This window comes from Mustela nivalis (assembly GCF_964662115.1).
Source record: "Mustela nivalis genome assembly, chromosome: 6".
NCBI classification, from domain to species: Eukaryota; Metazoa; Chordata; class Mammalia; order Carnivora; family Mustelidae; genus Mustela; species Mustela nivalis.
In genome coordinates this window covers 64,159,206-64,175,156 of record NC_139025.1, presented here as the reverse complement: position 1 = coordinate 64,175,156, position 15,951 = coordinate 64,159,206, and the positions used below count along the sequence as shown (strand labels likewise).

General features: G+C 39.7%; 1 protein-coding gene across 4 annotated transcripts in view; it reads left to right on the top strand.

The window, feature by feature from the left end:
* Nucleotides 1-15,951, top strand: part of AKAP6 (A-kinase anchoring protein 6) — a 464,347-nt gene that overhangs the window by 320,842 nt on the left and 127,554 nt on the right. For all 4 annotated transcript variants that reach the window (XM_082737844.1, XM_082737845.1, XM_082737847.1 and 1 more), the window contains one exon: nt 9,775-9,923. In XM_082737844.1, coding sequence (XP_082593970.1) covers nt 9,775-9,923 — 149 coding nt within the window. The remainder of the gene's footprint in view (nt 1-9,774; nt 9,924-15,951) is intronic.

Sequence of the window (15,951 nt, the reverse complement as noted above, 5' to 3'; positions counted from 1 at the left end):
CAATTCACTTTTCCTTTTCTTCTCCTAATGTCCTCTGTGTTATTCCTTATGCTCCATAAGTAAGTGAAACCATATGATAACTGACTCTCTCTGTTTGACTTATTTCACTCAGCATAATCTCCTCTAATCCCATCCATATTGATACAAAAGTTGGGTATTCATCCTTTCTGATGGAGGCATAATACTCCATTGTATATATAGACCATATCTTCTTTATCCATTCATCTGTTGAAGGGCATTTAGTTCAGCTCTTTTATTATTTAGCTCTGTGAGTTCTGTTTGGTATTTTCTTATGTTTTCTATCTCTGTTGAAATTCTTACTGTGTTCATCCATTCTCCCAAGTTCATTAAACATCTTTATGACTATTACTTTGAACTCTTTGTCAGGTAGATTACTTATCTCCATTTCATTAAGGTCCTTTTCTGAGGTTTTGTCTTGTTCTTAATTTTGTAACATATTCCCGTGTCTTTTCATTTTACTTGTCTCTTTTTGTTTGTTACTGTGTATTAGATGAATCAGACATCTCTCTAAGTCTTGAAGGAATGACCCTGTATAGATGATAAAACTTCCTGTTCAACCTGTTCTAGCTTTTGGTTGTTTCTCAGACCTTTCTGATTATCTAAGTAGCCTGATTTGTTGTTGATAGTTCCCTACTATTGAGGGTGTTCCAAAACCTTCCAGCAATCCAAAGGGAGGGATCTAAGATGGTGCCTAGTTTTAGGGTAATTGTAAGCCAGAACTTCAGGCAGCTTCTTTTAAGATATTTAAATATCTCCAGTCTTGTGGGTCTGCAATCATAAACTCTGATGACTTCTAGACCAGAAGATCTGGAGGTATCCTTTGGGCAACTGTTGCAAGTATCATGGCTTTAGATATGTGTATAAGATATATGTGTATATACCTTTCTGAGAGGTATCAGCAAGCTTTGGTGAGACCAAAGGAGGATTCAATTATTGTATCTTCCCACCTACGTTCCCTGGGGGTACCTCTGTAGCCTCTGGATGTATGGCAAGCCTAGAATCTGACTCTCAGGCCTGAAGCTCCAAGACAAGAGGATAAGCTTTTTTTACATGAAAACTGGAGGTATATTGTAGTCTGGTGTTTGTGTAGTGCCCTGGGGATGTAGCCTGCTAAAGACTAGCTCTTCAATTGTTTCAGATGCGTGGGAACCTGAAATACATTCCCCTTTGCCACCAAAGCCAGATGCTCAAGGAGCATCCCCTTTGTGGGTTTCATGTTCCCACCAGATACGGTGGGGTGGAATGAGGCTTGAAGACATGGTGAAGAGCACTCAGCCAGTCCTGCTATGGTGCCTGAGGGCTCATGACTGTGGTGTGTGGGGGCAGGGTGTTCAGCCAGCCTAGCCATGGCTGCAGCTTCTGGGGACGGGCACCCCCACCAGAACTAGCAGCCTAAGGGGTGATGTTCCCTCACAGGGCCAACACCAGCAAGACAAAAGCAGAAGGCAAAAATTGTGCCCACTGGTGCTTTTGTCCTCAGAATTCCAACAGCTTCCTGCCTTTCTGACAGGCACTTTAATATTAACAAATGAATTTCCTTCACTTATGGTCTAGGTGTCTTTCAAACTGTTGCTTTTGTGCTAGGTCCCTAGGCCACTGGGTCTATGCATGGGCCCTTTGAGAATAGATTTTATATTCCCTAAAGCCCTGTAGTTCTAAAAGGAAGTCCCGTTGGTTTTCAAGACCACACACTTTAGAGGCTCATCTCTCCTTTGTAGTTCCCAATGGCTGGGTGTCAAACCCCTTGCTCCTCAGGGATAAGCTTCATATTATGAGATCCCTCTTGACTGTGGCTCATGGTGTTACAGGACTTTTTCCTCTGTCAGTGCCCACTGTTCTTGGTCACGCTGCTTTGAAGAATGAAGAGGAAGACCAGACAGAGTGGTAGGCAGCAAAGCAAGGTTTATTGAGTGATAGCAATGTGCTTAGTACAAAGCTCCTGAGGAGGAAGGGGACCCAGGAGGTTTTATGGGCTTTAGGGTTTTTATGGGCTTGTGGGCAGGCTGTTTTAATCTGATTAATCTTCCTTATGCCTGTCATCTAAACAGGTTTTTGTCATCTATCTACCACATGAGAAAGGGTGGAGGGCTTCCTCCTCCACTTCCAGGGTGATGTAACATCCTTTTGACTGTGGTTTCCTCTTAGGATATGGGTAGGGGGTGAGGGGGTTGTCCCTGCCTGGCTGCCTTCCAATTATCCTTCATCAGTGACACGTGAGGTGAGATTTCTTTCTAGACTGTGTCACAGTCACCCCTCTCAATGTGGCCCTTTTATCCTTTGCTGTGGAGGTGCTGTTCAGTTAGCTTTCAGGTCCTTTTCAGATGGAATTGTTCCATATGTAGCTATATATTTGTTGTGTTCATGGGAGGAGGTGAGTGCAGGATTCTTCTACATGGTTATGTCAAACTCTCCTCAAAGGAGATGCACTTTGAATTCAGTCCCAAAGATGAATTATTTTAGGAAATTATTAACCTTCTACAATGATGACAATGGCAAAAATGCACAAAATAACTAGACTTTTGAGGGGAGAAAAAAACAAGTAGCCCTGAAAAGGTGAAAGTTTAAATCCTGGATTATGGAGAGCTCTACAAACAAAATCATGGAGATTTTGTCAGGGCCCATGGGATTTTGAGACCTGTAGGTGCTTCCAGAAGAAGGGGCAGTCTGGGCCAGTTACATGAGTGTTATAGGAAGAGGAAAAAGAGGAGTCATAGTAAAAATATAAGAAAGAGAAAAAGGCATGTGCTTAGAGATACTACATCGAAGGTTAAGAAAAGTTTGTGTCATAAAAGTAGGAATATATTTCCAAATGACAAAGCTATTGGCAGGAAAAGTATAGTCTTCTCTCTTTCTCACCCCCCTCATTGTTTAAAGGATCTTCCTGAGTAACTGTGAACTCTTCCAGAAACAAACTGTGGCATTGCTAATGTCTCATCCAAAAGCTTAAATTACTCTTCTTCTTTAAAAAATGAGAAATCAGATTTTATTAAGCTAAAACAAGTTCATACCCAGAAGACTTAATACTTGTTTTGAAACATGTTGTGAAGATTACCACACGAAGGCAATAGCTAAAGTTTTCATTCTATATGTGTGTGACCATCCTGGTTAGTTTCCAATGTGATATATGACATATAAGATCACTCTGTTAGCTGAATAAAAGATTATCAAGTGAATCTTGAATTCTTTTCTCCTTTTTTTTCCTAGAGAAAAGAAACAAGTTACATATTTCAATAATTTTCTTTTGTCGAAGAAAAAATGATCTCCTTTCTAAGTGAGAATGAAGCCCATGGGTTTCAGAAATCAAGCCGAGGTTCCTGCAGCCTCCAAACAGTCTGTTTTATTCCTTTGTACATTTTAAACCATTTCAGATTTTCAAACGCAGTAGAATTTATTCAACCAATTTTTATAGAGTGCCTGTCCTATAACCTGTGCTGTGCTGGGTGCTGTTGATGCAGCAACACACACATAGACAAAAGTCTCTGCCCTCAGGAGGCTTCTAATCCACTGGGGGAAGATGGACAATACAAAATAAGCTATATGGTTTGGCTAGAAATGGCAAATATGTGTGAAGGAGTATAAGAATTGTACAAGGGTGGGTGTGAGTTGAATCTTTAAGCAGGAGAGCACAGAAGACCTGAATGAGAAGATGACATTTCTGTGAAGATCTGAGGGAGGTTAGGGACTGAGCTGTCTTGCAAACAAGGTCAAGTGTCCCCAGAGCATCCCTACTAACCCTGCTGGAGCAGGTCAGGATAGGTTGAGGACTGAGTACTGACTGTTGGCAAGGAGAATGTGGACAAAAGCCTGACTGGAGTGTATTCAAGAGAAAATCGGAGAGGAATTGGACACAGTGAATAAAGAGAGCGTATGTAAAAGTGATTTTGGTGTAACACAGAACAGAGATATGGGGCTTTAGCCAGAGGATAGATTAGTGTCAGTTGGTGTCTAGGGATTATTTATCCCTTTTTTTCTTCCCCCTTCACCAAGGGAAAAGCAGTGGCATTTTTCTGGCTGATGTACTTTGTGTTGATGAGAATAAAACAGGAGAGAAAAAACTTAATGCAGGAAAGAAGGACAATTTACTGCAGAGCTGATCATCTTTATGTAAATAAGAGAAGGTCTGGTGCACAGGTGAAGGGATTGGTCTTAGAAATATGGAAAGTTTCCACAGAAACAGGAAGGAAGGAAGAGGATGTGGACCCAGAGGCAAGAAGGCAGGTAGCTGTGGTAGGAAGCTATGAAGTACAGTGTGAATGAGCAGACAGACCTTTAACTGCATGAGTTAAGAAAGAGTGAAATTAATTTTAATGTTCTCAGGATACTTAACCCAGCAAAGGATGCTGGGACATGCAGTGATGATGAAATAATGGACATTTCTTAGCTAAATAAGTGCTTTTTAAGCACAAGGTCAGGGATATGTCTATATGTGATTATAGAAGTGATGATGTGTTTAATCCCTCAAGATTGTTAGGGAATTTAACCCCCCAAATTTATCATGGGTTAGCCATTTTGTTATTAGATACAATATGAAGGGGAAATATATGGTTGAGTAATTATTCAGGACCCAAGGAAAGTTATTGAATTTGGATCAGCACATACGAAGCCAAATTTAAATAAAATATTTTAGCACACCGTGTCTTATGTTCTGATTAAGTTATTAATTTGTAGTCAGAATCTAAAGAGGAGTATCCCTAGTGACTTAGGCTCTAGGTGCTTATGAAACAAAGGGGGAAACATGCTATTAATGATAGCAGAGAAGGAATAATACTCAACCTCAGATGAGAAGACAGTGTTTCTAACTTTATTATATATACTCGTCTGCTGGGATGGCAATAACAAAATGCCACAGACTTAATTTCTGTAGCTTAAACAACAGAAATTTATTTCTCACAGTTCTGGAGGCTGAAAATCCCAGATCAAGATGATGGCTGGTTTGGTTTCTGGTGAAGCATCATTCCTTGGCTTGGAGATGTCCACCTTCTGGATGTGACCTCACATGGCCTTTTCTCTGTGTGGAACTCTTCATCTTCTTATAAAGACACTATTCCTATTGGATTAGGGCTCCACCCTTGTAACCTCATTTAATCTTAATTCCCTCCTTAAAGACCTTGTCTCCAAATATGGTCACATTGCAGATTAGGGCTTCAACCTATGAACTGGGAGGGAGAGGGTACTAAGACAATAACATTATATTAAAGGTTTACTAGAGGTACAAGTTACTAGAACCTCTTAAGCATTTATTCTGGCCACTGGCCTGATGGAAATTTGATTCCCTTCTCAATGCATTGTTCTCAAAGTATATCAGGAGGTAGGTGCTTTATGAGCATATTTGGACTAACCCATCAGATGAGTCTCTTGCCATGACAGAAAAAGGAGATGGAAAAAGATGAAGGTCATCACAGAAACAATGACATCTTCTGCTGGCATGTTGTTGGATAGTATCCAAATTCCCTAACCTAACATCCTCTACAGCCTATCCCCTTCACTGTTAGCAGCCAAATGCACCAACGCTCCAGCCTCCATTCTCTGAACATGCCACATCCTTTCATAACTCTAGGCCTTTAAATAGACAAGTTACTCTGCCTATAAAGATATCTATCTGCTTCTTCACCTGACAAAATCATACCCATACTTCCAGATCTGGTTCAAATGCCACCTCTCTCAAGCTTTTATTGCTCATTCCTCACTTTCAGACAATTATCTTTTTAATTCCCATCCTCCCCTATATTCATTTCACTTGGCATACTTGTAGCGATCTGTTAGCATAACTCTTTCCTCCAATATACTATAGTCTCTTGGGAAAAGTAGTCCCTTCTTGTTTTGTTGTTCTTTGTACCCACAGTCCCTGGTGCAGTTCCTGACACATGATGAAGACCCAATGAACATATGAGTAATAAATGGATGTATGAGTGTACAATTCAATTATTCAACAATTATTTCCTGAGCCCCTCTCATGTTCCAGATACTGCCAAGGTGTGGGGAGTACAAAATAGCAAAGGAAATAGACACAGCCTCATTATGGAGCTTGGAGCCTGGAGACAGAGACAGAAAAAAGCATAAACCAGTAAATACAAGAATTTTAAATTGTGTTATGTTCTGGGAAGAAAATTAACACTGTTCCATAAAATAAAAGAATAGAATGAATATACCTTTGATAGGGTAGTCAGGGAAGGCCTCTCTGAGAGACGAAATGTCAACTGAGAGCTGAAGGACAAGAAGACGACATTAGTAAGAGAATGTTCCGGAGGAAGGGGACAATATGTACAAAGGTCCTGAGAGATAGGAAAGAGCTGTTTAAAGAACTGAAAATAGGTAAGGACGACAGGGGCATGGTGAATCAAGAGAGAGACAAGTAGAAAATGATATCTGAGGTAGGCAAGAACCAAATCTTTCGGGGCATGGAAGTTTTGGGGTTCTGTTCTGTTTTGTTTTGTTTTTATCCAAATGCAGTATGAAACCAACTTATGTTTTACAAAAACCACTATGGCCACTGTAAAGGATGGTTGGAGGAACAGGAATGGATGAGGAGGGATACACATTAGAAGATATTTGTTGTACTGCTGGGGAAAGGGGACAAAGGCTTGGATGAGGCTGACAGGGCCAAAAGGCCGGAGAGACATTTTGGGCGAGGAATCAATCAAATTTAGTGAGTAAATGGCTGTGGGAAATAAGAAAAGGAATAGTTAAGGAGACTTTCAGTTTTCTGACCTGAGCAACACATGGTGCCATTTGCTTGAAAGGGAAGACCTAAGTACAGATAGTCCTGAGGGGTGTGGTGAGGATGAGAATGGAGAGTTCTGTTTTGAGTTCTCCTGCCTTAAAATAAAAACAAGTAGCAATATTAGGTGGTTGGTTAGATATGTAAGTGTGGAGCTCAGAGGAAAAGATGGGAAGCCATTACTACAAAGACTGCATTGAAAGCCATGGGAAATAGTATCAACAAAGAAAAGTAATCTAGAATTAAGCCCTGAAGCAACAACCACCAGTGATCTCAGCTATGATTCAGAAATCAATCAATGAGATATCTGTAAAACAGATTTGGGGATGGTGGAGAAGGAAAGAGGGAGAATGATAGAGAACCCATCACATTAGGTCAGCCAAGGGGTAATGCAGGCTTCAAGTAGAATAAGTGAGAAAGGTCCTCTTTCTGTCATCATATATGCTTTCTCATGGCATTCTCATTTCATGTCCTAATGCCAACTATTGCTTCTAGGTTTATATATTAGGCTTAATATTTCCACTTGCTTACTGAACATCTCATTTTTGTATACCATCAGTCTCTCAAACCGAAAGATTCAGATCCACCTCATCTGTTTCATCCATCCATAGTTCTCTTTTTAAACACCTACTTCCATTGATGGCACCATGGGCCTCTCTGACCAGGAGGTAACAGGTTGATCTGTAACTGAATCTATTCTCTCTTACTCCTTTTTATTTTCCTTAATGATATAAGTTGCCAATTCTGTTGATAACCCATCAGTAATGTTATTTAATCAAGCTGAGCTAAATTATAAAATATAGTCCAAAAATATCCTCTACTATCATAAATACTAGTAAATAAAATTCTTTTAATCAGAGATCCAGTTTTACTATTTTTTTAAGAAGTGTACTTTCTTCAAATCTTCCTCCTAAAAATTTATCTTCAGACTAAGATATGGTATGAGAAAAATTTAACCAGTCTGCAGAGAGATTTAGACTGGCAAAGCCATTCAACCCTAGCAGAAGGAGCTACTTTGGTTCTATTTTTATCATCACTTTTAGGAATGAATCACTGAAAGCAGAGAGAGAAATAGAGATGAATAGGAAAGACTTGGGCCATCTAATTCATCTCTTTGTTAGTGCGGGGAAGTTTCCTATATCAAATGCCTGTGGGATGTTGTGCAATAAAAGTCTTACATTGCAACATTTCAGTCATTTTCATAAGGTGACTAATTATCTTTTAAGTTGCTCTGAGCATCGTTCTCTAGACTCTTTTCCATGTATCCCTGCCATATGAGAGCTGTGTGCTTTGGTACACAGACATGGCCTAGGATCTCAAAGGGATGAGTTCCAATTATTTTTCCCTGGCAGTGGTGTCTACATGAAGTTGACCTCACTCTTGATGACTCTTTTTGTGACCAGTGGCACACATTTGTGAGATCATTATCCAGAACAAGGAGTGGTCCAATTTGTTGCCTTAGGATGGTTTAAAAACTAATAAGAACCTCTAGGGATCAGACATGGTTCTTGGCACCTAATGGTGGAGATACACTATTTGAATGGGGTTTTTCAACAGAATACTTGATCTGGGATGATCTCCTCATTATCTGTACAATGGAAGGGAAAGGTAGAAAAGGGTTAGCATTTGGGAGGATTATTGTTTTTCAGTTCTCTGACTATTAGTTACCAATTAGTTTAGGCAAGAGAGGTTCACATGAACCAAATGAAGATTATAGTTTTTAACTGACTTCTGAAACTTCAATGATAAGAATATTGTAATTTTTGCATTTTTTTAAAGTTCCTCCTCGGTAGTCAACAGCACTCATAATTAACTGCTTGTAGAAAGCAACAACTTAGGAACTCCGGAATGGCTTGAGATTTTACATTTCATAAACCACACTTTTCATTTACAGAGTCCTGATTTACTCTTTTAAGCAGCTGCCACTTTATAATGCTGCTTGGGGTTTGTTTTCTCTTCCACGGTCAAGTCTATAAAGGCCAAGATCAGGCAAAAGGCCTTGGTTGGCTTACAAAGTTGGCAGAAGGTCATGTCTATCTTGGCTTTTCTTAAACGTTGTAGAATGCTGGCAACTACCCAGCAGCTGACCCAGAACTGTTTTAACACAATATGTAACTAAAGTAAAAAGAAGTAACAGTTTGAAGGCTTATCAGAAATGTGAACAGACGTGCCTGGATTTAGTGAGGTAGGGGGCCAAAAGAAGAAGAGTTCCTTTGGTCCACAGTGCACGTGAACTCAGCATTTTTCCCTCCCTGTTACCATGGGCAAGCATTCTTGGTCTCATCTGGTGTTCTGGGGAGCCCTAAAGCCACAGGGATCATAACAGCTGCAATAAATAAAGCATCTATTCAGTACATTTCGATGCCAAATATTATTCAGCATTCTTTTGGCCTTGGCTTGATAGAAAACAGCATGGTGAACTTACTACCTCTCTTTACTACAGTAAGCCTCAAGTAACTTTGAAAGATATAACATTTCAAACCAACACAGCAAAATCACTATTCCTTCTGTTTTTAAATTAAGATGAAAATAAAGAGGACCCCAAAAATGTAATAAACGAAGTCTATTGTCTCTAGTGAAGATGTATTAGAATTGGTACTAGGCTTTTTTATTCTTCTCAGGGAATATAATGAGAAACGTTCAGAATATGTGTCCATGCAAATGTATGGGTTGGAGGGAGATCTTTAAAAAATAAATGTTACATATGTGGCAATATGAGGAAGAATATTATTAAGGAATTTCACAGAATTTTTATGTAAAATCTCATCATACAGTATTATGATCTCAGGGATATTTGGTGATATTTACTGAGTCTTTTGAGAGTTCATTTATTCAGGTCGTATTTTAAGGAGGAACTTATAAGATTCAGATCTAAAATATAACTCTGTAATATGCCCAGCTGATCCCATTAAATCCAGCCCGAAAAGGAGCAGTATAATGATGTGAACAATTCCCATTCTTTGAGTTGTTACACCTCACTTGAAATGCATTCCTTCTGGATTAACACAGCAGTTCCTCTTTGTTTCTCTCTCCAGACTGAGGTTCAGCTGTGCTACCTGGAAGCACAAAGAGATGCTGTTGAGCAGATGTCCCTCAAGCTCTACAGTGAGCAGTACACCAGCAGCAGCAAGAGGAAAGAAGAGTTTGCCGATATGTCAAAAGTTCATTCAGTGGGAGGCAATGGGTAGGGAGCTATTCTTTTTTGTTGTTTGACTGTTGCTAATCTCTACTTTTTCAGTGATTCGCCACCGGTTGGTGTGTGACAGGCATTTCCTCCTCAGCACACAGACCCAGGCAGGCTCGGGAGAGTAGGCACGTGTGTCCTGTTGCATTTGTGCAGGAACTGTGGATTTTAGTGGCCCCTGTCATCTAGCCCAGAACATCCTAACTTGGTGGTTCTTTTTTCAAAGCAGCCATTTTACAAGTTTTGAATCTCTGTTTCAAAGCAAATATGGTAGGAGCGTTTGTGGGACTACACTGGGCCTATGGTGTTGGTCTTTCTTCTTCATAAATCTTTTTTTCTGTGTTTTGTCCCCCTTTTTAAATTTTACCATTTATTTTAAAGTCTACCCAAGGAACTTTTAAATATCAAAAACTCACTGGAAATTTGGGAGAACAAAATTTTCCTGACAACACAGATATTTAATAATTCTTTAGATACCCTGGGTTAGCCAGTCAGCCTCACATAAAGTCAATTGGAATAACAGACTAGTGCTAGCATTGCCTATGGTACGTGAAAGGACCAGACATCTTCAGTGACCCACCAGTTTCATTCAGTCTGAGACATATGGCTGTATTTACCTTATACTAACTCCCCATACTATTAAATAATTAACTCATGCATTCAAATATTTCCAGTTGGCTTTAAAGTTATGCAAATATTGTGTGTGTGTACATACAGTTTTTTCTCTTTTTGTCTTTTCAGGCTCAGTTCTATTATTTTATAGGTAATTATTAAAGGATAAAACAGTACTAATTAAATTTAATTATTTCATTATTTTAATGACTTAATAATAGTATACTCATAAAAATGGAACCTATTTCAGTTTTATACATGAGCCAGACAGCACGGGGGAGAAACTGTTCCCCCAAGTTCCATTACATGTTAATAAACGTCATACAAACCTATGGGGTGTGACTGTAGCCAAAATATTTCCTGAAAAGCCAAGAGGAAAGAAATCTTTTTCATGCATTTGTTTGCATTTGTATTTTAAGTGCTTATAGTTACAGATATTTGGGGATAAATTAAGTACCGATTATAAATTCTGTCTTGTGATATAACCCAGGTTCTAAGAATCCAGGGAGAGGAGAAGAGTCATAATTCTATTTAGGAAATGGCAATGGACTTTTCAAATTTTCAAATTTCAAATTTTCAAACCTATGTAGTTTGCTGCTCTAGCAGGGTTATTTTATAAATAGACACATTATGTATATATTTGATTTATCTTATGTGATTCAGGAGATGTTCCTAAGGACTCATAAAAAGAAAAGTATAGCAGCAAATAAAAAAGAAAAGGTTAAATCTTGGAGCATGAACAATAAGCTGTTTTGAGGCTTTTAATGTGCTTTAATTTCTCTCAATGCCTAAATAGTCTTTGGTGTGGATGCAAGCACAAACTTTAGGTCACATTCTCATGTTTTCTAAAAGCCCTGGGGACTGAGCAGGCACCACGTGCTTCTGACCTCAGATTCCAAGGACTCAACCTGAACACTTACTCAGGGCTCCACAAATCATACATTTGCCCTGGGAATTGCTTAGTTAACAACAAGCATTGTTCTGTGAAGTGGGAGTAGGTGAACTTGCCTGATATCCTTTGTTTATGCTCCTTGGGGTGCTGAAGGCTGTGCATTGTGCAGTAATTTAAGAGTGTGCTGAAGAAAAGGCAGCTATTTAATACTAAGGACAAAAACCATATACTCCTTTCTATTTTTTGTTTATATACAGAAAAGCATTGTTGGAGGAATGTATGTGGGTGAGGTTATCTGGGGTGTCCTGCCCCTAAGACTCCCTGCTCCCACAGTCAAATCCTTAATTCTGGAGCCTTAAGAACACGGCCTTGTAAAATTATCTGCTCCAATGATACATAAACTTCATTAACCATTCCTTTTGTTGCATAGAATGAGCATTGTTTCCAATAAGCAACTGTGGGAATAGTGTGGGCTTTCTAGGGTCTTCATTCCAGATACAGATGTCCAAGCCACCAAAGAGAAAATTAAGCCGGTGATACAGTTCATGTATTTTTATTTCCTCCCCATGTCTACGTGCGTACTAAGAGTATGTAGTTGAAAAAATGTATAAGCTACTCCAGGGAAGACTCAGCTGCTAGACAGAATGTGATCTTAAATTTCTACAAAGTTTACATAACCACAGTATTGCTTAGAAATGAATTTTAACCTCTCTGGCTTGATGAAAAGTTCGCTATCAAGGTGATAGAACAGAACTTATATTCAACTATGAACTGTGTGTTTAGCCATCATGAATATGTGTGGCAGAAAGATCTCCCCGAGTGTATGTGAGGCTGTGTGAGCACAAGTAACAGCGTTGTTTACCTATGGGAGACATTTGGCACTGGCTACCGCATCACGAAGTGGGAAACTGGCTTCCAGGAGGGACATGCGATGCATGAGTCACTGACGATTCTCTGTGGGAGCAGACTGGTGCTTTTCATGCCTGCCAATTTAAATGAAAGCGCTTACAGATGGTTTTGTTTCTTTCACCCAGTCAATGTTCCCTGAAGGCCTACTGTGTGAGCAGCACGATGACCTGGGCAGAGTTTATCGAGAACACTTAACCTTCCGTATATTTTGTCACGTGTACCCATCCCTTCCTGGTACCTCTTTCTATCAAGAGGTTGTCTGATTTCATTTTTGAAATGAATTCCAGAGATGCTGTTTAATTTACTAAGTAGCATCCTACTTGCTCTCAGGACTTACTGTCGATCACAAACCATGTCTTTTGTTCAGTTTATAAATCATAGTACTGGACGGCAAAAAGGCTAGGTGGCTGGCATGCCTGGGATGATTGGTGAAGTTGCAGCTGAGACCTCAGTGCTGAGTGGACAGTTCACTCTGAGGATTTCATTCAGACCTTGATAAACACTTCTTCCTCTGAATCCTCTGTTGTGCATATTCCATAGTGTATGAAATTAAATTATGGTATTTTTCTACTCTGGAGAAACTGAAGAGTCTTAAGGAGATTTCATTAAAGCCATAAGGAAGTTTGGGCAAAATGGGAGGTAAGCTTAAGTGAAAATAAAATCAATTTCATTTATTTGCCAAATATTACTGATAGGAAGTACAGAGATTAAAGGCCAAAAGGAGAATGCTCACAGTTTGGTAGGAGGGGCCAGTTTGTAAGCAATGTAGACTAAAGGGCCATTAAGTGCTAAGTTTGAGGTCTTTATTGGGTAGGGGCTGTGGCTCCTGGAAGGCAGAGCTCAATTCTGACCATGGTGGGGGACTTGGAGCAGATCAGGAAAGATAGCAGAGAGAGGGTTATGGACTTGGTCCATAATTTTTGAAAGAAGGCTTGGTCAGTGATGTTGAGCATCTTTTCATGTGTCTGTTGGCCATCTGTATGTCTTCTTTGGGAAAGTGTCTATTTAAGTGCTCTGCCCATTTTCTAAAAATTGGATTATTTGTTTTTTTGGTGTTGAGTTGTGTAAGTTCCTTATATACTTTAGATATTAACTTTTGATCAGATAGGTCATTTGCAAATACGCTCTCCTATTCAGTGGGTTGTTTCTTTGTTTTACTGATGGTTGCCTTTGCTCTGCAAAAGCTTTTTATTTTGATGTAGTCCCAGTAGTTTATTTTTGCTTTTGATTCTCTTGCCTTAGGAGATGTGTCTAGAAATATGTTGCTGTGGCTGATGTCAGAGAAATTACTGCTTGCTTGTGTTCTCTTCTAGGATTTTTATGGCTTTGGGTCTCGCATTTATTTAGGTTTTTAATCCATTTTGAATTCATTTTTGTGAATGCTGTTAGAAAGTAGTCCAGTTTTGGGGTGGTTGGGTGTTCAGTCAGTTAAGCATCTGACTCCTGATTTTGGCTTAGATCATGATCTTAGGGTTGTGAGATCAAGTCCCATGGCTCTGCACTGGGCATGGAGTCTGCTTAAGATTCTCGCTCTTCCTCTGCCTCCTGCTCCCTATCTCATCCTCTCTCTCTCGAAACAAGAGAAAGTAGTCCAGTTTTTTTTTGTTGTTGTTGTTTCTTTTGTTTGTTTGTTTTAACATGTAGCTCTCCAGTTTTCCCAGTACCATTTTTATTGAAAAGACTGTCTTTTCTTCATTATATATTCTTGCCTATGTGTATTGTAGCATTATTTACAATAGACAAGGCACAGAAGTAACCTAAATGTCCATTGATAGATGAATGGATAAGGAAAATGTGGCATGTATACACAATGGAATATTACACAGTCATAGAAAAGGATGAGATCATACCATCTAAAGCAACATGGATAGACCTAGAGGTTATTAGCTAAGTGAAATAAATCAGACTGAGAAAGACAAATACCATAAGATTCCACTCATAAATGGAGTCTAAAAAAAATGAACAAACAAAAAGCAGAATCAGAATGATAGCTACAGAGAATAAGCTGATGGCTGACAGAGAGGAGTGGGTAGGAAGTGAGCAAAATGGGTGAAGGGGAAAGGAAGATCTAGGCCTCCAGTGATGGAATAAGTCACAGGAACATAAAGCAGAACATAGGGAATATAGTCCATCATATTGTAATAGTGATGTAATGGGACAGATGGTAGCTATACTTATGGTGAACATAGCATAACATACAAATCTGTCCAATCACTAAGTTGCACACCTGAAACTAATGTAATATAGTGTGTCAGCTCTACTCAAATAAAAAAGAAAGAAAGAAGGCTGGATCAGGGGAAGAGCTTTTCAATTTAATCTGAACAAATGTTTTTTTGAGCACCTCCAATAACAGACCATGGTCCCTGCCTTACAGTCTAGGAAGAAAGTGTGGCAGTAAGCCAGTATTTACTTGGAAAATGAGAGATAAGGGGAAGCAGATGTTGCTAGGGGTGCTCGGAGGAAGAGGGTAGGCTCCATGTGGCCAAGCTGCATGTGTCGTGCTCTCCACACTCTGCCCCGCTTCTGGTTCTTGGTGTGTGCTAGATGCTCAATCAATGAATGGATTCATAAATGAGTAGCTCAAAGTGATCTGGGGCTCAGAGAGAGGGAGCAAAGTTCTGGAATAATCAGCTGCCCGCTGGTTCGATCTGACCGTAAAGCAGAATGGAAAATTGGGGGTGTGTGAAAAACAAGGCTTGTGAAGAAGGTGAAGTCCTGCTCCTGGAGTTAATTATTGAATTCATGGTTCTTGACCAGGGTAGTGTGTGCATCAGAATCAACTGAGGCACCTTTAAGCTAAGAAATGCCTGCCTACCCCACCCCACTGAAAATTCTGATTCAGTAGGCAGGCACGAGTCAAGATATAAATATGTTCTAATGCCCACTTCCAGTTGAGAACCTTTGCACTAGTGGTTTTCAAAGTGTGTTCTTTGAACCAGCAGTATCAGTATTTCCTGGGAATTTGTTAGAAATGCCAATTCTGAGTCCCACTCCAGACCTACTAAATTGGAAAGTCTAGAGCTGGGGACCAGCAACCTTTGTTTAATGAGTCCTCCAGGTGATTCTGATGCTGCTGTTTGAAAAACACTGCTTTAGTCAGTGAAGATTTTAGTTTAGAAATTAATTGAGAATGTGGAGATTGAATTGGAACTGAAGCCGGAAAGAATTGGTGACCCATCAGATGAGGGGAATGAGGAAGAGAGAGAAAGGAGCCACTCTCATGTTCTAATTCCTAGTTCAGGGAGGAGAAAGAAAATAGGAGGATTTAGATTCAAATGACCTTTGTGTCATTTAACATTGAATATTTGTTGAACAACTGTTAAGTGCAGGCTGTTCCGGGGATGCATAGACAATGGGACGCAGTGTGTGGCAGATGGATGTAAATCAGGAAGACCTTCCAGAAGTGTCATGGAATATGCCTCATGGCCAGAAGTGACTATGAGAATGCTTCCTATGGAGTTAGCAGTGTGTACAGACTTCTAGAGCCAGTGAAGACTGCCCAGCATGTCAGTTTTGAAACAATATTCCATCAGTGGTGTGGAGAATAGATTGGCATGGACAAGAGTAGGCATTGCTCCATTAAGATGCTATTCTAGTCATTCAAGTTAGAAATAG